Raw genomic sequence first — 25,860 nt, 5'->3', positions numbered from 1 at the left:
ACCGTACCTCCTTACAAATATACATTGTTTTTGTCTAGTGCATTGGCATGGAATTGAACATGATCACAAAAACATGTAAAGGACAAAACCAATTTAGCCCTACTAACCTAGATGCCTTTGAAAACTTGAGTGATGTCTTGATATCACTTACCATCTTAAACTTTAAGCATAAGATGGTCCAAGCATCAGGTTTGGGCCATTCGGGATTGTTAAGAGGGGGGGTTGGGGATCTCTTCTAGCTTGCCAAATAAACCTGGTTTTTTATCTACAAAATATGAGTGAGAAAAGAAAAAGATATTGTTCTATACAAGATCACTTGGGCTTTGAGATACAAACATTGCCTCTCCAATGGATGCATGCATAGCATAGAAAACTCCAGTGAGGCTTTGGAGTAGTTGTTCCTCAACATAATTAGAGGGGAAAATATCTACAGATAGAGACATAAGAAAATGGAGAATCATAAGAAAATTTGAAACAAAAAATCCAATATTAGCATGTTGTTAATGCTATGTTTATATTATACTGACAATTTGAAGGAAACCTTGGTCGTTGGCCTTGAATGTACAGGTCTCCAAGGGTATACACATGTTGCACTATGGCAACCAGTCCTTCCTTTCTTAGTATGCTTGGAAGCCTTGTAGCTGCCCCTTCTTTCCAATGATGTAGCATATTGCCCAGTTTACGCACTCGATGTGGTCCCTTAGATCTTGGCTGCAGGTAGACCCAAGCCCCAACCCTGAATCTCCCAAAGGTGATTAGATGGTGACCAAACTTTGCAGGTGTCCACATAACACCTACAAAGTTTGGTCACCATCGGAGCACATTTAGTTGGAATGTGAGTGCGAGATGCTTGATTTTTAATGTGTTGTAGAGCCCCCTCAAAATTGGACCTTTGATCCGCAAAGTTTCAACCAAATAAGATCGGATGGTGATAAAACTTTACATTAGTGAGAGTATATGTGGACCCCACCCTCACTCTTGTAAATTTTGGTCAACATTTGAGCTCATTTAATTGGAGTATGTGGGCCAAATATATGGACCCCACCCTCACTCTTGCATGGTTTGGTCAATATCCAAGCTCATTTTGTTGGAATGTGCAGCCCAAAGGTAAAATTTCGAGGGGGCTCTCCACAACACATTGAAAATCAAGCGTATGGCTCACACATTCCAACCAAATGCACTTCCATGGTGACCAAACTTTTTAAGGAGCTCTCCACAACACATTGAAAATCATGCGTCTAGCTCACACATTCCAACCAAATGTGCTCCGATGGTGACCAAAATTTTTAAGTGTGTATATGTGGATCCCACCCTCGCTCTTGTAGAGTTTGGTCATACTATCCGAGCTCATTTGTTTTGAATGTGTGGGACAAAGTTCTAATTTTGAGGGGGCCATGACACATTGAAAATCAGGTCATGACACATTGAAAATCAAGCGTCTGGCATGCACATTCTAGCCAAATGTGCTTCGATGGTGACATAACTTTGCAAGTGTGTATATGTGGACCCCACTCTCACTCTTGCAAAGTTTGGTCACCATCATAGTTCTTTGGTTGGAATGTGCAAACCTAAGGCCCAATTTCATAAGGGCTCTCTAAGGCCACCATGACACATTGAAAATCAGGCATTTGGCACACACATTCTAACCAAATGTGCTTTGATGTGACCAAAATTTGTAAGTCTATATATGTGGACTCCACCCTCACTCTTGCAAAGTTTGGTCACCATCTGAGCTCATTTGGTTGCCCACAAGCCTTATTTTGAGGGAGCTCTCGAAGGCCACAACACATTAGGAATCAAATGTCTAGCATGCACATTTTAACCAAATGTGGTTGGATGTGACCAAACTTTGCAATTATGTGTATGTAGACCCCACCCTCACTCTTGCAAAGTTTGGTCATTCGAGTTCATTTGGTTGGAAGGTTTCAGCCAAAGGCCCAATTTCGAGGGGGCTCTCTAAGGCTAGAAGGAGCACACATTCCAATCAAATGTTCTTTAATGGTGACCAAACTTTGCAATTATGTGTAGGCTCTATACTATTCTTTCTATGTGGCACATCATGACCTCCTCATAGAGACTATGTCTATGGTCCCTCATCTGTGGTCTCATTTTCTCCCTCTCCAACCTCATATGCTGCAACCTCTCTATTGCAATCCATCTCTACACTGTATGCCTCTAATAATGTTGGTTCCATAGTAGTATATATAGATAGTGTCTACATGAAAGAGGAACATGAATAAGATACATAGCAAAAATACATAAGACATTAACATACATGTAAGTAAACAAATCAAAGATAAGTAAAAACCTGAGTCTCTATAGACATGCACTTAGGTCCTATGTTATATATATATAATCCCTCTTGCATGTATGCAGCATATAAGTCTATAGCTCTAAGCATAGACCTATGGTAGCCATCCTTGGATGCCCATGGGCCACCTTTTGGGGCAACCAAAAAAGAGGCATTCCAGATCAATCAACACTCTAGAATGACCATGGATTTCACACCTCTTGTTGGAGGTCACTATATGTGACACCATAAAGCCTAAAGAGCCATGGGTACCTACCAATAACTTTCTTTATCACCATTGATGGCCCCAATAGCATCATGCTAATAAGTGGCAAATCAATAAAGGCTTAGGAGGTAACTTGACCGAGTTATAGCCGCTGTCACCTAGGACGCTATCAATCATGACGCTTGGGTGGGTGGGTAGACCACCCCCCCATGACCCTTTGAGTTATTTAGGTAGACCCAACTATTATGTCACTTTTGAGTGTGGAGGCTCTTGGATCTCAAGTTGGTGTCAATGTACGGCTTGCCATAAAGAGCATCTAGCACGTGAGGATTTTTTAAAATTCAAGGACTTATATGTCATATACATGCAAGAGGGGATTAAGTAAATATTTATTTATTATAATTAAGTTATGTGAATTTATGGAGAGGGGGTTTTAAATTCAAAATTCAAACATGTATACTTGTTATAGAGGAGTAAACAATTATGTGAAAAAACATAAAAATTAAAATATCGGAGTTAATAAAATATATACATGCATGCACGTGCTATAGAATGAGATCCTTGAGTCTACACATAGGGGAGCTCTAATGCACATCTCTCTTATGCTCTATGCAAAAGACTAGGCATAGAGCTATATGCATAGCTCTTGTGCGTAAGTTACATGTATAGTTCTTGTGCATAGAGTTGTATGCATAGGTTATATACATAGCTCTTATGTATACAATATTATGCATGAGAGCTTAATGCATGGCTCTTTATGTATGAGAGCTACATATGACCCAATGCACACAAAGGTGCCATGTCCATATGAACATAAATATAAAGACTCTTACCAAACAATGAGGAGGTCACCAACCCTCAACAAAAGAAGAGACTTACCACCATAATAACCCTGATAGTATTAGGACCTTTAACTCTAAATATGATTACAGTTGATGCTCAATTTTTCTTTTCTAAACTACTTGGTTTTAAGCAAACGCTAATAGGAAGATAGATGGAAAGAGAGAGAGAGAGAGAGAGAGAGAGAGAGAGAGAGAGAGATAATCATCTTCTTGGTCATTTCATTCATTTTTAAGATCCGTTGCTTGACTTGCTTTGATGATGAAGAGGAATAAGGGGGAAGGAATGATGAGGACATTGATGAGAGATGAAGAGAAGAAAAAATGTGCATGTGCAGGTTCGAGGTAGTGGTAGAAGTACCTCTTGGGGTACCTTGAAAAAATGCAATAAAAAGCATATTGTTCCAATGTCGATATATTGCCTAATATATGCACTCGTATAAGCACCAATTGAAAGTTATATTAGCATCGTGCATCAAACAAGCATCCATGTATGACATGTTGTAACAATACCTTTGCTTTTCCCAAGGCTAATACCAAGCTTGTAGATTTTCATACTGAGAAATTTCTTTGTACTTTCTCTTCAAAAAAGCCTTGGTACTAGCCAAATAAGTTGTACTCTTAATTTGTTAATAAAAGTACCCTTACTCAAGCTAATTGCACATATCTTCATACTACAACACTTTTTCGTAAAGTTTGATGCTATATGTACCTTCAACTATTTGCAACATCCTCTACACCACCTCTTTTATCTTGAATTATACATGGTACTTTGATATGGGAGCCACTCCATGCCATGATATGGCTTGTGAACTTTACCACCCTTTGTAACCCTCTGAAAGTTTGATTACGAGATGAGAGTATTAAGTATGCTTCTTGTTATGGCAACATCAATGATCCTTCTACTAGAGGACCAATGTACATGGAGGGAGGGGAGGACTTGTATGTAAGCAAGGCCATGAAAATCTTACTACAGCATCGTGGCAAGCCTGGATCATGTTATTGGGCGCTTTTTTGTGTAGTAAATTTATTGTTCTAAAATTTCTCAATTATATGCTAGAGATAAACATCTTTCATTTTCGCGATTCGATGGGGTGAAGATACATAGTTGAAGACATGTATGTGGTACTAATAACTCTGCTTTTTGTTGCACAAAATTCATTTGGTACTCTTTAGGCAGCAGCACATGGGGACAAAATCAACCGTGAAGGGACATGGCATAGGGAATAGTTAAGGGAGACGTAAAGTGTCATGGCAAAGGAGATAGGTGAGAGCGACAAAATCAAAGTAAAGTGACATGAGATAATGATGATATAGGGAATAGCTAAGGCATCCACGTGCTTTAACACCATATCACTCTTAAATCATCGGATTGAATTGGTTGGCAATTTTGTCTAAAGATCAGCTTATCTTTATCGAGCAGCATTTCAACATAATGGAGACTCGAGAGTGTTATATACTAATACAGGGCATGAACGATTTTCCATGTTTAGGTCAAACGATTGTTTGGGTTGTTGAATGCAGTCATGCATTGTTTGGGGTACTAATTAGTAAAATTAATTTCGTTTGATTCTCCTTAATAAGCAGCACATGAGTGGGCACTGTGAAGTGACATGATATGAGGAATAGCTAAGGTATCCACGTGCTTTAAAACCCATAAATCATCGATTTGAGATGCATGGATCTGGGGTAGGAATTCGGGGAGCTCTTTCAGGAGAGGTTGGTGACGTGATAGGAAAAATTTGCAATGGAGACGTTTGAATGTCCACAGTCCCATTATCAATGAAGACAACAAGGTAGGTGCTGGGGTCAAGGCCAACTAAAACATAAAGAGGAATTTATATAAAGCTGATGGTAGGTTGTGTGATGGAGGGATCAAAATGATGGAAAGGGCGGGAGAGTCCCCAGAAGTGCAAGCAGGGAGCAGGGGGGGTGGGTTCGACCTTGAGGTGACAGCTATGGTGTTGGGGAGATAAAAGTGATGGAGTGTAAAAATAATGGCGCGCTGCAGCTAGGAATTTTTTCACCACATGGCACAGAGGAGCCATCACCACCACCACCACCACCTGTGACCACCGCACCCATTCCATATAAATTCGCACGCTATATATATATATATACGCACTTGTATATATATATATATATACACACATTTATATATATATATATGTATAATTTTTCATATTTTATATATATCCCATTGAGTTTGTAGCTTAGCATCATATTCTCTTCCTATTTCTTGTAATACAGCCCACTGCTATTTTTTTTAAAAAAAACCCTTAAAATCAAAGGCAATAACGAAAATTGTAAATTTTAACCCTTAGAATTAAAAACATCAAATTTCAATCAAAATTTCTAAAATTAAATGTCAGGATTTATAACTAAAATGTGCAAATTTTAATTTCATCTCTAAAAATTACACTACAAACCCAATTCTAACGATTTAAAACGTTAGCACTATAGTTGTTTCGTTTCATGCCCTCCTTCTGCCAGCTTTTCAAAGGAACGGCAGCACCTGAACTCTTGCGCCATTTTAAAACGAAGGCGTAGAATGTTAACAAGGGTTTGAATGAAGGCATTAATATAAGGTCAAAAAGTACCATTTTTAAATAGTTATTAACTTATTAAGCTAAAAGTATTGCCTGTGCAAGAGAAAAGAGAGCACGGAAGATGCGTCATGCAAGAATTTCCCGAACTTTGAAGCTCCTCTTTTGAAAGGCCATTGGGATTAACGAGAAGGGGATGTCATAATTCTTTGAAGTTTGGGCGCAGATTAAAGCAAAAGAGTACTGGGGTTTTTCAAAAAAATAAAAATTGGAGTAAAAGCGGCCCGGGGGGGGATTTTGGGGGTGGTAGAATCGATGATGATGGGCTTGAGAAAGATTTCTCGCTACTTTTATTTTTGGGGTTCGATTTAATTTTGAAATATCATTCCATTTCCAAAGCTTTCACAAAGGTCGGCGCTTCAAAGATATTGGGTGGATACGGGGTCAGAAAATAAAGCTGCGGCCTGCAGTTTGAAAAAAACACCCAATAAAAAAAAACAAAGAATATTTGGAGTATGCGCAAATGATCATGATGATGACTCATGAGCCTTTAGCACATCGTTCTCAGTGTAATTCACATCACCCTTAGCTCATAGCTGCACCTTTTATCCCCATAATACCCAATATTTTTACGCTTTGCAAGGGGGCAAGAAAAAAAAGGTTTTTTTTTAAAGAAAAACAAGAATTGTCAACCCTCTCCCAGGCACATAATCTGCTGCGTATACCTAGATTGATTATTCTACACATAGCAGTTACGCATTTGGAAAAACGAAGAAAATAATTTGTGCCTTGTGAGCTTTTTGTCCAGCCAATATAGAAAAAATAAATAAAGAACATATATAATTTGGTTATCTGCTCTTGCTTTGTCGGAGGTACTGAGTACTACTGACCCATGGCCTGTGAGCAGCCGTAAGCTTCAGTACGTTTTAATGTGAAAACTATTGTCTAAGTACAAAGCATGGGTAGAGCGGCGAGCCTGCTCACTGCTCTGTACTCAGTGCTTACGGAAGAGCTTGATCTGCTGTTGCAAACTTCAAAGGGCATAAAATCAACTAAAATTTTCAAAGTTCAAAGGTGAACAAACTCGCTCGCTGAAGCCACCTGTGCAGAACTACCACACGCTGAAGCTCGCCAAATAAAACAATCACAAAGATGGGAAATTCTCATGCCTCAATATCAACGGTCAAACATGAAGGCACTGAAAATGGGGCTGTGTGTAAGGTCGGATCATGCATGTTGGTGGCCTCCTGTGGAATGTTTTCTTTTTGAAAATGATGATTTTAATAAAAACAAGTACACAATCGACCAGAGCAACCGATTTGTGCTCAGAGGCTCAAAACCAATGCAATCCTTTGAAGCAGCAGATCAGTCGCAGACTTTCTCATTTTTCAATTTAATGCACTTTTGGGTAATATGTATATGTTACGGCGATGGGTGGAGATTAATAAGGCCCTTAAGCCAAGGCCCAAAACCAAAGGTCGTGGTGGATTGTAATGCGTGTTAACGACGAAGTTGATATAAGTCTGGTCTAGGCAATTATATCATTTTTTTAAAAGAAAATTCCTGAAGGTACGCTCGTCTATATCCAGTTTTTCTTTCTTTATTACGCCGATATTGATCAGAGTTTTTTTGAAGGGCCTTGGGCGCATTGGGGAAAGCCTCCTCTTATTAAAGTAGCTTTGAGACCGAGTCTGCTGCCGAAGATTCGAGCGTAGATCGATTGATCCAGGGCAAATGGGGATTCAAGCGTTGCGAATCCGAGGCGATTTGAGAACGGCGATGTCGAGCGATCTCCGTGTCCGCTTTCGAAAAAAGCTCGTTACATTAAAGAAATCAAAGCGACAGATTCACAGATGGCCGGCCGGCGGGACCCTGGCCTTGTGGCCGGTGGGCAGTGGGCATCAAAATTTACTGTTCAGTGATGATTCGAACTCAGCCGGACAGAATGGAGCCAAGCGGAGCCGACACCTAAACTACGACGAGAAGAGCAGGTGCGACACTGCGAAGTGGGCAGCGCCGCAACCAATCATGTCAGAAATAAACTTTTTTCTAACCAGTGAAAACCGGTTTCTATGCATTATGCATAAATTAATTTAATCGGTTTTGAGCGGTGAAAATAACATGACACCGGTTTCTATGCATTATGCATAAATTAATTTAATCGGTTTTGAGCGGTGAAAAATAACATGACACTGGTCCAGAGTCCGTACTAAAAACTATTCTTTTAATCCAACGAATAAAATCAGAGGAACTCCTATAATTAGCAATTCAAAATAAGCATCCCGATTTTTTGCGATTATTTTCCCTGTAGGAATAGGAGAGGTCAAATTTCAATAACAATGGCGATGCTAACATGAGCGTATCATGATCTTACATGGGTTTGGCAGACACGTTGGCGGACGTATCTCTCTAGTCCCGACTTCTCAAGGCTGTCTGGGACTGTACGTTACTGGGCACTGTGGCGACGAGGGAAGGGTTGGTAATTTGGTTCGCAGGAAATGGGAACATGAAAAAAGTGTGAACGCCTGCAAGCCGCGAATCTGCGATGCTGGAGAGAGAGAGAGAGAGAGAGAGAGAGAGACTACGGACGGAGTCCAAAATTCAAAAAGAGCCTGCCCACGGCAGCCCACCCAGCGTGAACACTAAGCGGCCGCGCGCCATGGATGGGTGTTAACAGTAGTTACTAGTACCTCCCCCCGGGGCCCGTGTCTTTGTTTGCGCCGGGGCCCATCATTGCGGGTCCACATCCTTTGCAGGCGTTGCCAATGCCAATTTCCCGCCTTTTATATGCGAGCCAGCTGCTGCTGTGTGTGTGCCCGCCGGGGACGCGGGCCACAAAAGCTGCCGCTCAAAGAGAAGACAGAGACGTCGACGACGACGACAACCCGGGGACCGTCGGCCCGCAGTTAAACGAAGTCTACTAGTAGCTCCTGCTTACTTATTGCTAGAGCGTACTACACTAGCTGCAGCAGAGTAGAAGAGTGTAGTAGTAGAGATGGTGGACATGTTGGAGGCATTTTGCGAAGGGTTGCCCACTGCCCGACGTGGGCTTGCTTTGGAATTTGCAAGCAAGTGAGCAAAGCCGCACGCTACCTATTACCTTCACCGAGTCACGAGAGTTGCAGAATTATGGACAAATTAAGCGTGTGGGGCATGCCCTTGCTGTCTGCTTCCATAGGTGGTGTTGCGGGCACCGCCTTTTTGCTATGGGGCGTCCACCCATTCATCATTGATTGATTGACCCATCACCCCAACCGCCCTTCTCCCCCAAATTCCTTTGTAGACCCTCGAGCAACTCACAAGCGACTGTCTTTCCCGGTTAATGTTTTTCCTTTCTCTTTGCACTCTGCCACCTATTTGGCGACCTCTCTCCCTCCTTTATTCTGTCCGATCACCCATCATCAGCATCGTTTGTGCCAGGCCTGTAGCAAGTTGTAGTAGTAGTAGCCCACATCAAGTGCCCTCAAGTTTCAACTCCAGCCTTTTCACAATCCTCTCTCTCTCTCTCTCTCTCTCTACTTCATGTCATCTCTCGCCAGACACGCGCACTGCGTTGTACAGTTTTCTAAACTGTAGGTAATTTGTGCGCAAACTGCAGTGAGGCACAACATCGATGCTCGCCAGCCCTCCTCCAAAACAAAATATTTTTCTTCACCTTGTAGCCTTGTACCCCAAACCCTTATTTTGAACTCCACAGGGCTGCAACCTCCCACCTCGGACAAGCACTCACGGTACATGGCCATGCAATTCCACACACAGTACTCCCGGGGCTTCACATCAAATGTCCTCTCTCCCAAGCAGGTGTAAGGTCACCAATAAGCAAGGGCTCCTTACACACCACGAAAGGAGTACAACACACCAAAACTAAGAGCCTTTCATTCTTTGTGAGGAGTACTGCAAGGCAGGTCCGAGAAACCGTCTTGAGTTGAAGCGTTTCTCCGCTCTACCGAGCTGGCAGATGGGATGATACCTTCTGCCAACTCCACGGCTCACCAGACCGGAGACCTCACCTGGCACTCTACAGCCGATACTTGGCCAGATCAAGCAGCCGCCGCTACTGCTGCTGTACACCGCTCCGGCTTGGACTCCAGATACCTCAATCTCAACAGACAACAAATACTGGACTGGGAAAACGCCATGCTTTTAGCTCAGCATTCCAACAACAGCTGTTATATGTATGATCAAGAGTCAGACTACAAACCCACCACCATGCAGGCAGAGGCCATAGGTCCTATTGCCAATTCACGTGAGCTAGTTCACCTGAACTCTTCGGGCTTGTCTCAGAATACATGGGGGCTGTTAAACACAGTGGGTGCTCGGAGCTCGGGAGCTGGAGCTGTAGGGCTACAGCACGAAGGCTCTTTACTGCAAACTTCCTCGGGTCCTTACAATTACGGGAGCCTTGGAGCTTCACTGATGGGAGGATACAGCAGTTTGCAGGGAGCGAACGGGGCAGCTGGCTTGTATGGGGATTCACTGGCAGCAAGGTCGACGAGTGTGATTGGACTTACAAGCTTCGACCAAAGGAGGCTGGAGGACATCGTGAAGCGGGAGCTGTACACGACGCACGACTTGAACAGCAGGCTAGGGTTGAATCTGGGCGGCCGGACGTACTTCTCGGCGGACGACTACGCTTTCGGGTGGTTCGGGAAACGGCCACGGCCCAATTCACCCAGCATGATACAAGCCCCTCTTTGCCAAGCAGAGGGCTGCAGGGCCGACCTCAACATGGCCAAACACTACTACCGCCGCCACAAAGTTTGCGAGTACCACTCCAAGGCTGCCACAGTCAACATCGGAGGCCAGACGCAACGCTTCTGCCAGCAATGCAGCAGGTAAAGCTCGATTAACCCCTTCCATGCAGTACACTATTTCGAGTCTGCACCATTTTCCCAACCCTAGTACGCAAAGATTGACCATCAAACCTGCATCCTCCTCCTTCTGAAGAATATATTGCTTGGAGAGTAAATTTGGTGTGTCTTTTGCTTCCTGCAGATTTCACGTGCTCTCCGAGTTTGATGACGGAAAGAGGAGCTGCAGAAAGCGGCTCGCCGATCACAATAGGCGGAGGAGGAAGCCCCAGCCAGTTTCTTCGCTTGCAATTGCCGCGAAAGCCAAGGATTCCGAGGAGGCTACCGACAGCGAAAGCCTGCAAAACGGCAAGTTTGCCTACTCCCTTCTTCTTGCCTTTGCATGCTTGGACACGAACCTTATTTATCACGGAAACCACCAATGAACCTTCATAATCAGCCGTAATTGCCATGCCTGTAAGCAAGGGTTATCAGTGTTCTTCTTGGGATTTGCGAGAAGAGAAAGCTAACTTTGGAAACTGGAAAGTGAAAAATGCAGGCTGAATTTTCTTGATTGACATTGTTAGAAACTTGAACTAAAAGTCACGTTTTGTATTTGAATTGAAAAAGAAAAAGTATCCTAATTTTTAATACACAGCCCATTACCATTTGGCATGCATTCTTTATTTTAGAGCCATGTCCTAATTTGTGCATCCACTCCATGTCTCATCTCTTCTCTTCTTTATATCTCTCTCTCTATATATATATTATATAAAGGAAGAGTTTCACGAAGTTGTTATGTGACAAGAATTTGGAAGCTCAGGAGACAATTTGGAGGTACGAGAAGAGGCAGGTTCCTATTACTCTAGGAATTTGAAAAATATCAAGCTGAGAATTATATACATGTGAAGCACGGGTGAGCCCGCAATATCACCTATATGATTCCTATCTTTGCTATGGTATAACTCAATGTAGCTTCCTCACCTTCCAATGAGGAGGTGATGGCTTTGAATCTACCCACTCCTTAGGGAGAGAAGTGATCATGGCATGTAATTTCAGTACCAATCCTTGCGATACAAAAAAAAACTAGCATTTTTTGACACAATTAAAAAATGTAATTTCATGGCATGTAATTTCAGTACCAATCCTTGCGATGCAAAAAAAAACTAGCATTTTTTGACTCAGTATCAATCCAATGTGATACAATTAAGACAACAAGTTGAGATCACGACTCATCACTTATGCTCCCCTTCTTTTGAACAGTAAAGTACCACAAGTGATACCACTTTTCTGAATATATGCTAGTTCAGGCATCGAACAAATGAGCTACTTGAGAACGATTAGAGTAAACACCCCCCATAGTTGTCAAAAAAACCTTTGCCAAAGATAAGTCACAATCTTTGCCATCGATGGCAGTTAATGCTGGTCATCTTCGAGCAACAAAGCTTGAGGAGTTGGCTATTATCATATATAAAGGAAATATGCTAAAAGATTCCTCCCTCAAATTAGTGTGTGGTTACGGTGTGGAAACTATGCTCACTTGTACTAGGCACATTTGTAGACCATGTGACCCCTCTTACAAGGGCCCTCTCTCAAGAGGAAATGAATCCCCTTTGTAGGACATGATCCCAAAAGCTTTGAAATGGGAGGTGTCAGCTCTAATCAGTAGGCCAATCATGAGAAGCCCAAGGACATCACTCCAAATCAACACAAGGATATAATAGATGGGTTTTTAGTGGACTTATCTTACAAGTTTTGTTTCTTGAGAGAAAGTAGTTTATGTATCAAGACCAAAGTTGTACATTGTCATATTAGGATCTTACAATGTTTACATTTAAAAGAGATTTTTTACTGGTCTCTAAGGAATTTTACATTCAACATGAATGTCAAAACATTCTTGTTGGAAGAAAAATTATACTTGCAAAAGATGATATATAGGTTTGGAAAAACAAGCAAGCTACACATTCTATCACCTTTTGTATATATGTTGATATGTTTCATAGGTTATGACCTCTAGTTAGTGACTATTGGAAAAATAGAGGTGCATGAGTTATTTAAAGGTATAAGATCTCATTCTACTACATTATATTGGCCTAGCAATTACTTTAAGAAAGAAAGACAAAGGAGAGATAAGCGGATTCAAAATTTCACTTTAATATGTTGGGACAAAGAAGAGGGAATCTTCTTTGTCTCCAAAAGTACACCTAATTATGTATTGCTAGATATGTTACAAATTAGAAAACCTCAAAAAGTAGTAACAAAATGTACAAAAGATTCAAATTCTCCAAAACTAAAAGGCTGGCCTAAAAGTATATGAACCCCATAGGAGCAAAGCATAAGCCTTAGCTATAATAACCGAGATATAATAAATAGGACCAGGTTGATTTGATGATTCACTCACCCCAAAAATGATGCTAAGCAAAATCTTTTAATGTAGAATGGCACCTAGAACAAAAAAAAAAAAAGAGAAACCTTTTTCAAAAGATCATGAAAGCTCAAAAGAAGAGCACCAAATAGGACCCTTGGCAATAAAAATATGTAATACTTTTAGGAGTTATGCTGTCCCAAATGTTAGAGAATCTAGTAGAGTGCGTCTTCTTAGAGCAGCCAAAGTTTAAAATTACGCCTTTAAGTTTCTTGCATTTCAATAAGGATTTGACCACACCTACTTCTATCTATACTTGTCGATCCAAAGCTCTTGGGCCTTGTAGATATCATGTATACTTGTATAGGTGAACGTAACCTCTCGCTAGTGATTAAAACTTTGTAAAAAAATTAATATGTATACTATCACCCATGTAAGGCACCTATCTCTAAGCTAGACCTACCAAAGAAACTAGTGTGACCAATCCTGTGATGTCCTCTGTATGCCCATGTCCCTAGGATCCAAGTCATGCAAGATGATGGAATCCATGTCAAAGTCAAAGAACTAGTGTAACCAATATTGTGATGTCCTTTGTATGCCCATGTCCCTAGGATCCAATTCATGCAAGATGATGGGATCCATGTCAAAGTTAAAGAACCCAACTTGACTACTCTCAATCCCCATGCATTAAAGGCCTTTGAAAGGAGGATGAGTCCTAGCCTTGAAACTCGATACATCTTGAACAAGATTAGTCACTTAGTCTAGCATTCAACCCACACTTCTTTCCAAAACATTAGTCTTAGTATACCATGTGTTGAAATTAGAGCAATGTGATGAGCTATGGTGGATCAAATACTAGAATCAACATCATTAACAAAGTGATTAGACAATAATTAAGATGTAAGTGAGCAATTAACTAATAGCTTAATGTAGGCATGGATAATCAAAAACCAACAAATTCTCATTAGGCCAATGCCTCAATTTATAGAGTTTACATCCAAGCATCTAATCCCACTGATTTCTCCTTGATTCACTCCACCTCTCCCAGAATATCTCCACCTCTTTTGCTTGATTCTCTCCACCTCTCCCAGAATATCTCCACACTTCCCAGAATATCTCCACTTCCTAATCTTCTCATGCTACCCGTTATTCTCTCCCAGTAGATTCTTCTCACCTTTTCACAGGTTCTTTCACATTTACACATTCTCTTTTACAGCCTCTAACCAAGGGCTTGTTGTTCCCGCACACACCCTATTCACTTGTATATTTCAACACCTCCCCTCAAGTGAATACTCCTAGAACACCTGGACCCTATACCAAGTTTTCCTCTTACTTGATAGTCCGCGACCAGTGTCTAGCACACCTCCCCTCAAGTTAACTTAGCACACCTGGACCCTGTACCAAGTTTCTCTCTTACTTGATAGCCCGCGACCAGTGCCTCAAGTCCCTAAACTCATAGTCCTTGACACTCTCTCTCTCTCTATGTGTCCAAGGCTTACTACAAGTGCCTGCGACCTTGACTAAAGTGCTCACACATACATCTATCTACCACGTGGCCTACATCATCGGTGGCTCAGAGGTGGTTTTACTTTGTTGGGGCAGATTACATTGGGTTGTGGGGTCTCTCTCTCTCTCTCTCTCTCTCAGAGATTTTCACATGGCTTCTCACTCTTTGGAGCCTCACATCCTCTTGTCTTCAGTCTTCTTGTCGTGGCAGCTTCTCTTCACGCGTCCGTGTCTTCCTCTTCTTTCAGTCTTCTTGTGGCAGCTTCTCTTCTTGTGTCCATGTCTTCCTTCAATGCTTCCTCTAGATCTTCTTGGTGTGGATCTTCCTCTTGGAAAGAGCTTCTCCTTTCATTGCTGGGGTCATGAGCTTATCTGTCAGGTCTTCTTGCTCCATGTGAGCAACATGTTTAAATGTTTTGTTGACAGTTCTTTTGGGCTTTTGATGTTTATCTTGTATCATTATGCAATGCAAACCCAAATCTATGCGGGAGGTCTTACCTCTTATCTTATTCTGGACAAGGGCAATGTCTGATCCCATTTTTACACTGATGTAATGTGCCTAATACATAATGCGTATAGCATTCATTCTTATGCACATTCCCAAATGCAACTCTGGCTATGAATAATCTTGAATTTGAGTGAGATTTACAGGCATTAACCAAGGGTTAAATGCAAAATGATGATTATCACAAATTTATCAGCATAATTTTACCAAAAATTACATTAAATCAAGGGTAACCAATTTGTACGGAATGGTTGGAGTATCAAACCAACTCCGAATTGTAATCTGAAGTTATAGGGATCTGTATCAGATACCTAATGGTTAATTTGAACCCTCAATTGCACCAAAATATAGTGATTAGCACTAATTAATCACTAATTAGCAAATTAATCCTCTATTTTCTGTGCAAAAAATAGAGTATGCAGGGAGTCTAGATCTGGTGCCTTAGACTTTAAATGAGCTCAAATGCTTTCAAGGTCATCAATAGCAATGAGTCTAGTAGAGGATTAAGCCAAGAAACACAAGATTTGACCAAATATTGAATGCTTAATCTCTGTTTTACCAAAGTCACCTGCAGATTTGATGAAGAGCTTGGATCTCACTGTAGACTTGATCAAATTCAATTTTGACTTCACCAGCATGCTTGAAAACCCCGGGAGCTATGAGGAATTAGACCAATTTGATTTGTAGCAGTAGCAGCAATGTCAAAATCTCCTCAGAAAAATGGCGCCCACTAATTAGCAAAAATCGGGAGTTCTACGTGGCGGTTTGCGCTTCTGATTCGATTGGTTGGAGTAGCAATGAGTTGGCTGTTTGTGGCTAGAAGGGTTTGGCCTAATGTTGAGTGTGCAAGGAGCTAGAGCTCCTCCACCAGCTAGGGGTACAGAGGTGAGTTGAAAAATAACTAAAAATTTGATTAATTTCTAATGATCTACTAATCCTAATTAACTAGATAATGGGCTCATAAACTTGATGAATTCTAGGCATGGCTCTGATACCATGTTGAAATTAGAGCAATGTGATGAGCTATGGTGGATCAAATACTAGAATCAACATCATTAACAAAGTGATTATAATAATTAAGATGTAATTAGTGAGCAATTCACTAATAGCTTAATGTAGGCATGGATAATAAAAAACTAGCAAATTCTCATTAGGCCAATGCCTCAATTTAAAGAGTCTACATCCAAGCATCTAATCCCACTGATTTCTCCTTGATTCACTCCACCTCTCCCAGAATATCTCCACCTCTTTTGCTTGATTCTCTCCACCTCTCCCAGAATATCTCCACACTTCCCAGAATATCTCCACACTTCCTAAATCTTCTCATGCTACCCTTTATTCTCTCCCAGTAGATTCTTCTCACCTTTTCACAGGTTCTTTCACATTTACACATTCTCTTTTATAGCCTCTAACCAAGGGCTTGTTGTTCCCACACACACACTCTATTCACTTGTATATTTCAACACCATGATGGGATCCTTTTACAGCCTCTAACCAAGGGCTTGTTGTTCCCGCACACACCCTATTCACTTGTATATTTCAACACCATGATGGGATCCTCTTAGTATACCACTAAAGTAGCAATGAAAATGTAAGTGGACAATAAAATATATATATGCATTGTGTTTAGGCCGTGTGGACATCGCAAAGTATTGCTCAAGGCACATTGTAGTCATTGTATTCAAACATGAATATTATATTTGATAATTATCCCTTCATGTTTATCGTCCATAGTGATAAGAGTCCAAAAACCTATCTTCTCAAGATAGGGATCTATCTTAATCAAACCTGCAAACTACACATGCAATGATTGGATAGATCTAATTAGACAAGATATCCTTAAGCCTACAAAGACTTGTAGTCATATCTTCACCAATTCTAACCATACAACCACTTCTCCAAATCACCCCCAAGAGGAGGTGCAAGCATCTTTTCCTAATTAGTATCATTTACTTGTTCACTAATTATGAGACTTTAGTTTCACTAATTAGGAGACTTTAGTTTCATTTATGTAATGTATTTTCCTATTTTTTAGCCCTACTTCGCTATGGGATAGTAAAACATCTCCATAGATATAAATGCTAATCCATGGATACATATTTAGAGATGTAACATACATCCCTAATTGAGAGGTCCCTCCATTAAGGTTGAAGTTGGAAAGACACCTCTTTAAGGCTTACATACTTTTCAAAGAGTCATCATCCATGGTACATTTTAAATGTTCCAAATGAACTTTTAAAGATGTCTGACGTTATTTTTCTAGAACTCATTTAGGTTTCAATAGTATTCTACTTTTTCTTAGACCAACTCATCCACTAATGTAGCAGCATCTTCGTGATGTAAGCTAGAATTCAACCAACTACTTACATGAAGTGTTAAATGAACTATAACTTCTTTAGAAAATTGATAGCTTATAAAGCTTTTAACCTTGATGGATCATGATTCATTCAAGATCTTTACATACACCTAATCATAACTTTGTAGAATTTTTATATAAGTTTTGGATCAAAATAATGTCTTTCTCTTTCTTGAGCACTGTTGGGTCTTGACATTTTCTCTTGCTAGCTTGAGCATCTCTTATTGATTGCTTATGAAATCGGGTACCTTTTAATGTCTTTCTTATTTCATTTACCTAAACCACTACAAGAGTGTGCAATGGCATAAGCATGAATGGACTAAACTAGCCATGCATGCTTACAATATTATAAGCAAATTCGTTAATGGAGTATATCTCTCCCATTAAAGTTGCTTACGTGAAACGTATGGTTGGAGTGCATCCTCCATGGTTTGGTGAATTCTTCTAATTGAATTTGTTCATGTGTATGTAGATGATCCCTTAAATTAAACCTTAAGCTCATGTACAATTTTGCGACCATTGGTCTCCAAAGCAACTTGTGAACCTCCTGTCACAATTAGTATTGATATCCTTATGTAAGCCATATAACCTTAATGATTATTCTATAAATATATTTAAGACCTTATTTGTAACTTTTATTGTTTGATTTTTGGTTGGTCTCACCCAAATGGAATCATGTCTAAATAGACATACTCTCATTCTTTGAATATGTTTAAGACCTTTTTTGAAACTTTATTGTTTAAAAGATTCCCATTTTGGTTAGTTTCTCCATAACCACCCAAACGGAATCATTACCTTTTTAGTGTGCAGTAGAGATTTTACAAAATCCATAGAGATACTCTTAGACTCCTTGTAATAGACCAACTGATTTGTTAAGCAAACAATGCTCTGGCAATGTAGAATATAACATTTAAAAATCCCTTTTATTTTTTTCCCACAAGACCAATTTTTACGCGAAAGCTAGGGTTGTTTGCATTCTGAGAACCTACACAAGAAGTATTGTGACATTTGTAGAAAATCTATATTTGTGCTTTATTGATCTTACAATCACAAAGTTTTCGATTATTAAATAACAAAATGTTATGCATGAAAGTTTTTTTAAAATATCTACTCCTCTTTAGATCATTCCCAACCACTATTATGGTTGACTTAAAATTTGTGTGGATACGCCAACCTAGACGTTTTTCCAAATGGCACTAAAACATCTATTGGCTCACATATACTACAAGAGATCTATCCCCAGTACCAATGTTTTCTATCAGCATTTTTAAGGAGATAGTTTCTTTCTGGCATATTATCTTACAGGCTTCAATATTGTCGTCGATAGCATCATCTGTACAAGCATGAGTATATTTCAATGCTTATTCTGTCACTTATATGTCCACTTTTCTTGATGCTTATACCGATGATATACCGATGATCTTGTACCGATGATGGGAGGGGGAAAAAGGGCAAAAGTCTAAGACATTGATATGGGTTCCGTATGTGTTATTCTCTTGTAGTGATAGCTCGTGGAGGAAAAGATAAAGTTTAATATCAATAACCAAGAATAATAAGCCATTCACTTGGAATGTGTTTGGTTTCGAAACTGTCATGACACCATAGAAACTTGTAGTGTGTGGTTTGGAAATCAATTTGTGGCATAAGCTCTTGCAATCGGATTAGCTCCTCCAAATGCCAAGCTGTTTGCTTGGCATTGGGGGTTCACTTGAAAAATATGTAAGCATATCGTGAGTTCCCCAAAAGAAGTTTTTAATTCACATTTTTGGAATGAATTTACAAAAATCTACTTGGAAAAGGGAAAATTTTAATGGATTTTGAATAATAGTTGTGCATCTGTATAGAAAAAATTGTATATTTAAATTCTCAAATTCACAAAAAAAGATTTATACATGAATTCACGTAATATATTTGTTTTTAATAGAGCGAAAACCCCAAGGCTTTTTGTAGGCATATATAAAGCATGATCAATCTGAAATCATTATCATAAACTTGTAACCACACAAGTAGTAATGTCATACCATGAAACTATGAATACTATCATTTACTTCTTCTACATAGGATCACATTTTGTAGAATATTGAATTTTTTTCCAAATTTTATTGGATCGTCCTATTTAAAACAATCTTATAGATGAGTTATGCCTAGTGCCTCATCACTAGCATCAACTCACTTCACTACAAATGGCCATCCCAAGTCTAATAATTTTAGTATAAGGGCTGGTGTGACAACTTGTTTGGATGCAATTAATCTTCTATCCAACTCCTCATCCCATTTTATTGGAGGTGACAGTTTATTATCCTCACTAAAAAACTTCTTATCAAACACTAATGTGAACTAATTATACTTTCACATACACTTACAATGGGATATATATAATAAACCTTAGAAATTTTCTAAGTAATCAAATTATTGTGATAAGCAACCATTCACAGATGTTCATGATTGCTTTTCTTGGTATAGAGTTTTTCTTGCCGTAGCACTTCTAAGACTATGCAAAGGTCTTTCCTATGCTTCTGTAATAAATCACAATGGCCAAAGCATATAATATAAGCTAGTTTTAGTTATATTAATAAGGTTATTCAGTTTGGGCAATGGTGGGTATTGATTTTTTAAGATAACCTTATTACGTCCTTCGTAGAGCCTTTTTAGCAATCAAGACACAAGCATATTAAGATACAATCCTTTTTTGTATGTAGAATAATTAGTGTGTCCCCATGGAAATTTGCTTGGTTGAACATGCCCCATCCATGGATATATTTACAGTTGCCTAATAGCCTCATCATTTTCTTTTACGCTCAACCTATAGGGTTACTTCAAGGCAGGCTGACTACCAAGCAAAAGCACACTCTTATAATCTAAGGCAATAACACAGATGGCATGTGTCCAATAAAACATCACTTAATCCCTTAAGCTAGGGTCAATAAAACAGCACTTAATCCCTTATGCTAGGGTCAAGAAAACATCACTTAGTCCTTTAAGCTAGGGTCACTAAAATTTGGCACCTCCATCTATGCATTCGTGCTTCCAAATCAATTAGATCTTTTGAACAACCCCAAAACTCAAGATAAGAATTGATAGAACCCGTTATCAAAAAACAAATCATGTCTCCCCTATCGGCCACAAAAACCTTTCATTTCCAAAAGAGTATGAAACACAATAGAATTTGTAAGACATACATAAATTTTGGTTATGTGCAACTCAACCTTAGAGATATTACAGTATTCAAACTAACAAGGTCAACAAGATGCCTGCTTTTCCTAGCAAACATTGAGCAAGCATGTAGAGAGTGACCAAGCTTATTGCAGTGGTAATAATCTTCATTCTTTAATCTTTTCTCTCCCATTAGTGCCTTTCAATTCTTGCTCTCTTACATTATATGTTGAATAATTAGAATCTTTATTTATGGGTTGCCTTCCATGTTTAAACTTTTTATTAAAACTCGTTATATGTCTTCAGCAATAGCTACATTATATGTTGAATAATAGAATCTTTATTTATGGGTTGCCTTCCATGTTTAAACTTTTTATTAAAATGGCACTCATTATATGTCTTCAGCAATAGCTACATCAAACTCACACTACATACCAGCATATATGACTCTTTCAAGGCATCCAAATTTTGGCATAATATCTCTTGTTTATGTTTTGGTAGAATACCATCATTTAGTTCTTGCTCTCTTACATTATATGTTGAATAATTAGAATCTTTATTTATGGCTTGCCTTCCATGCTTAAACTTCTTATTAAAATGGCACTCATTGTATGTCTTCAACAATAGCTACATCAAACTCACACCCATACTAACATAGGACTCTTTCAAGGTAATACCATCTTGAAAGAACTCTAGAGACAAGGCCTCAGGCATTCAGTATGCAAACAACCTATATAGCACATGCATTCAAAGGGGTAATTAAATAAACCTCTACCTCAGGACTTTTATACTTTAGATACACCACTTAAGTAAACGTTTAGTTGATAAAGGTACCCCTTTTATATGAATTTTTGACTTTTTAATTTTAAAAACCCCTTACCTATGTATATCATGTAATCCCATAAGCAAATAAAACCCCTTAATATGTTGAACTCAAGTGCTTTCTTACATAATCTTAAGTGGAGCCAAGGGTTCTTGGAACCTTTGCATAAATTTTTGAAAAAGTTTAAATCTAGTCCCCCAATGTAGGATAGTTAGTGTGATTACAACTTGCCAATCGACCATGTAGTCCTTTGACTCATCATGGATGAACTAGCTTTCAAACACACCACAAAAATTGATCCACTTATCAGGTTTTTTCAAGAACATGCTACCAAAAATGCTATATTTTCCTTGAGATGTGTTTAAATAGCCATTTGATCAGACACTTGAAATGGTTCTTTTACTTGTAGAACACAACTCCCATAAATTATAGGAAACAAGAGTAGAAGAAGGCTAGAAAAAGGTCTAAGAAGAGAAAACACATGAATTGAGGAAAAAAATGAGTGACACAAAACAAAAACGTAGAAAGGTGAGAAAAACCGCCATACACATTGTCACACATTGGGCCTTCTCCTTTATAGCCCTTACACTTAGAAAATTTTATAAGGGTGTATAATGTGCGTAGAATGCTACACATGTGGCCTTCTCCTTCAACCCTTACACTTAGAAAACTTTATAAGGGTGTATAATGTTACACATGTAGTCTTCTCCTTTAGCCCTTACACTTAGAAAACTTTATAAGGGTGTATAATGTCTGTGTAGAATGCTACACGTGTGGCCTTCTTCTTTAGCCCTTATATAATATATATCATATGTATATGGGTAACTTTTGAGAGATGAAAGGATGGTCATGATGTAATAGCCCTTATAATATAATATAATAATATTTTTTCAAAAAGAAAACTTTATAAGGGTGTATAATGTGCGTGTAAGGGGGGGTAGTGTATGTAAGAGTGTGTATCACCCAAAAACAAACTCTGACCACTCAAGAAGCTTTCCAATTGTTGTAGGTGCACTAGGTGTCGCAAAAGACAAAATTAAGAGTTTGAGATCCATCCATGGCCATCTACTAGCACACCAACTTGTAGCTTCCCTTATTTCACCTTTGCATTGGATTCCCATTGAAAGTTTAGAATCAATGAAATTTATGATGCTATTTTTGAGTTTATAAAAAGAGCTAGTTGTTGTCACAAAAGACAAACCTCAGAGCTTGGGATCTATCCACAACTATCTACTAGCAGAGACTTTGCAACTCCCCTTCTTCTCGGGGGGTTCACTATATCTAAACTCTCTATATCACGTGCGTTCAAGGCCTAATTTAAAAACCCCTTATTTGTAAATTTTTCATGAATAAAACACGCCCTTTTTCTATTCAATCTGCAAATACCCCATTTAAATGGTACCCTTTTGTATATAAAAAATATGTAAAAAATGGATTTTAAAAATCCCTTATGTTGAACCCATGTGCTACGTTATATATTTATGAGTGATTCCCTCCCCCCTCCCTCCACCCGAGCCCTTGTTTCACTTTCACATTAGGTTTCCAGTCTAAGCCTAGAATTAATGGATTTTATGATTCCATTATGGAGTTTCTAACAAGAGAAAGGGCCTGCCATGTGTGACAAAAGACAAACCTAGGAGCTTGAGATCAAGGGTTCGGGAAATTTGCTTCATTATAGAGCTTGCTCAACTTCTCAAAAATCCACCTCATCTTGAGAGGAGATAAAAAAAAGTCTCCTCCAAATTTTCAAAAAATAGTAGTAATTGGATGAAACTATGAAGAAAATGCTTGTTCGAAATTATCTTTTTCTCTTCAACCCCTGGTGAAAAGGATTCAGGGAATATGTTAGGTTCACGAGATCTATGCATTAGTGGCGACTTTTCAGCTCCCTTCTTTCACTTTTGCATTGGATTTCGAGTGAAGGCCCAAAGTTAATGAATTTTATGATGCTGTTATGGAGTTTCTAACAAGAGGTGGAGCTTGCTATAGGTGTCACAAAAGACAAACCAAGGAGAGTGCACCTAAAATTCATTAGAGAGATGGGGCTTCTTCTTCTTCTTCTTCTTTTGCTTCCCCATCCTTTGTTGGACACTAACTAGAGTGCACCTAAAATTTAGCAAAGAATTAATGATTTCAATTTAAAGCAGAGCTCAGTTGCCTCTTAACTTTCCAGGAAAGCTATGGCATCGTTTGAGTGTTGTTTAAGGAATGAAACACAAGTTTGAATGTTGTTTAAGGAATGATTTTAAAGCAGAGCTCAGTTGCCTCTTAACTTTCCAGGAAAGCTATGGCATCGTTTGAATGTTGTTTAAGGAATGAAACACAAGTTTTCCTTAGATAAGCAATTCAGGGCCTTCATTCAGGTTCCATCAATCCATGACTTTATTAGACTATACTTCACATGTTTGAAGTGATGTACTACCTGTCTATGAGATGTGAGGTAAAAAGATGACGTTGAAAGCGGCTTGGCCTAACCTTGTGTGTGTGTGTGTCTCTGTGTGTGTGTGAGAGAGAGATTTCAGGTGGTGGTCAGTGTAGTAAGGACTCACCTACTGTAGGGGAGCAGCCACTGGCATTGGCATCGGTCACTCCATTATCAGGACACTCATCCAGCAACAACGAGGCCGGGAAGAGCAAGATCCAGGATTCAGAGGAAAGCATGGATAATACTGACCAGACGGAAGCACCAACCAGCAAGAATTTCAAGTTGGGGAGTGCAATAGCCACCAATACTACTGCCCCTAGCCTCTCTCTGGGAGCCAAACATGATAAACAAGCAGCAAACGGTGATCATGAGGCCCATATTTTCAAACCTGCAGTGCCACTGTTACAAGCTAGTGCAAACAACCAGCTGCTTGAGGTATCATACAACACAAAGGCTGATGATAATGGTGAAGGCCCAGGAGAAGGGGATCACATGAAGCAGCATGCAGAAAAGATGGGCAGCATCCATTCTTCTCTACAGAACCTGTTGCCCACCACTGTACAAGCGTCCGGAGCCTCACTAGATCGCCACAATATAGAAAACAGGTCGAGCAGCTGGGCTATGAAAAGCATGGCAGCGGCAGCAGCAGCAGCGCAACAGGGAAGCAATGATCAGATAATGGGCGAGCGAGATCATAATTATGAAGTGAAGCAATATAGGGTAAGCTGTGCAGGAGAGTCAGGTGGTAGTGGGCATGAAGTGCTGCGATTGATGGGCGATGAAAGGGAGCTGATGAGCAACAAGGCTAAGCCCATGAGCCAGCATGCAATGCACGCTACGTCTAGTGTAGGGTTTCGAGGCCATCGACCTTCGTTTCTTAGCAAAGGTGACAATATCCAGTTCTCAAGCCTGCAGCAACAGCTGGCTGCGGATAACCTCACTAGGCCCCTCAGTGGATCATCAATCTTCGGCAGCAGCAACATGATATGAGGCCCAAGGCAGAGTTCCTACAAACTTGTTTAAAAATTAAAAAAACACTAATATTTCTAGCTAAATTATGTACTGCTAAAAGAAAAAATATACTGAGAGATTTGACCCACTTTTGCTTGATCTTGTTGCAGGGCGTGCATGGACACTACAGGAGAATAATTAAATGTATCGTGTACCTCATTATCTAGAGCAAGAGTCTGGTACCTGCAATATTATCCATGTGATGATCACACTGATCAAGTTTTCACTGGAAATCTTATGATTTTCCCTTTGTTTAAGTATGCTGCCTTTCTTTTTCTTCTTTAACCGTGAGGCAGAAAAGGTTCGGAAATTGGACTCTGTGGATGTTGACTGCACTAAGTCATGTGTGCAGGAAGCCCGAGACATATTTTTGCCCTTTTTTTTTTCTCAATTGCAGGCCATAAATACTTATCGCTCATAGAAACAAGCCTCGTCTCTGCTATTTACAGATTTTCTTTCCTTGCGTACAGCAGCATTTTCAACAACCTTTTATGGACTAAAAAAAAAAGAAAAGGGGCACTTTAGGATATCCAACTTTCAGAACTGGGAATATGAACTATTTTAGCACCACTTTCTATATATCTTTTCTCTATATCTCTGTATTATATAAAAGAAGAGTTTCATGAACCTTATATCAAGTAGCAAGAATTTGGAGGCTTGGGAGGCAATTTAAAGGTTCTAAGGAAATGATGGGTTAACGGCACCCATTCATGGCATTGTAAATGTCCCTAGCGTCAGTATACATGCCGGTATATGCATCGGTACATAAACACCGATATGAGTACCGGTATGCATGTTAATATCTACGTTAGTAAAATATCTATATCGGCGTCCATACCAGTGCAGATACCGGCACTCTGTGCACTAGAATGGTGCAGCCAGCAGTACTATTTTGCCAAGTGGTTAGAATACTCAGCCAACTGAACTCAAATTTGACAACTGGTTAGAGTACTCAGCCAACTGTACTCAAATTTGACAACTGGCTGCACCATTCCGCCAACAACTGGTTATAGTACTCAGCTATC

General features: G+C 39.6%; 1 protein-coding gene across 2 annotated transcripts; it reads left to right on the top strand.

Annotated features, from left to right (window-relative positions):
- Positions 1–8,495: 8,495 nt before the first annotated feature.
- LOC147612198 (uncharacterized) lies at positions 8,496–25,262 on the top strand. Of its 2 annotated transcripts, XR_015263679.1 has the most exons (5): positions 8,496–10,736; positions 10,897–11,060; positions 23,922–24,822; positions 24,946–25,092; positions 25,188–25,262. XR_015263679.1 is itself a non-coding variant. In XM_086784089.1 (4 exons), exons 1-3 carry the CDS (start codon positions 9,865–9,867, stop codon positions 24,812–24,814), a joined length of 1,929 nt encoding a protein of 642 aa, XP_086640215.1. In that variant the 5' UTR covers positions 8,496–9,864; the 3' UTR covers positions 24,815–24,822; positions 24,946–25,262. The 2 variants fall into 2 exon arrangements, 1 of the variants encoding a protein (XP_086640215.1); XM_086784089.1 differs by having other exon boundaries at positions 24,946–25,262.
- Positions 25,263–25,860: the final 598 nt, after the last annotated feature.

This window comes from Cibotium barometz, chromosome 46 (assembly GCF_041138505.1).
Source record: "Cibotium barometz isolate CiBa-2024 chromosome 46, ASM4113850v1, whole genome shotgun sequence".
NCBI lineage: Eukaryota > Viridiplantae > Streptophyta > Polypodiopsida > Cyatheales > Cibotiaceae > Cibotium > Cibotium barometz.
The sequence above is the reverse complement of the archived record's forward strand: the minus strand, read 5'-3'. Positions and strand labels throughout refer to the sequence as shown.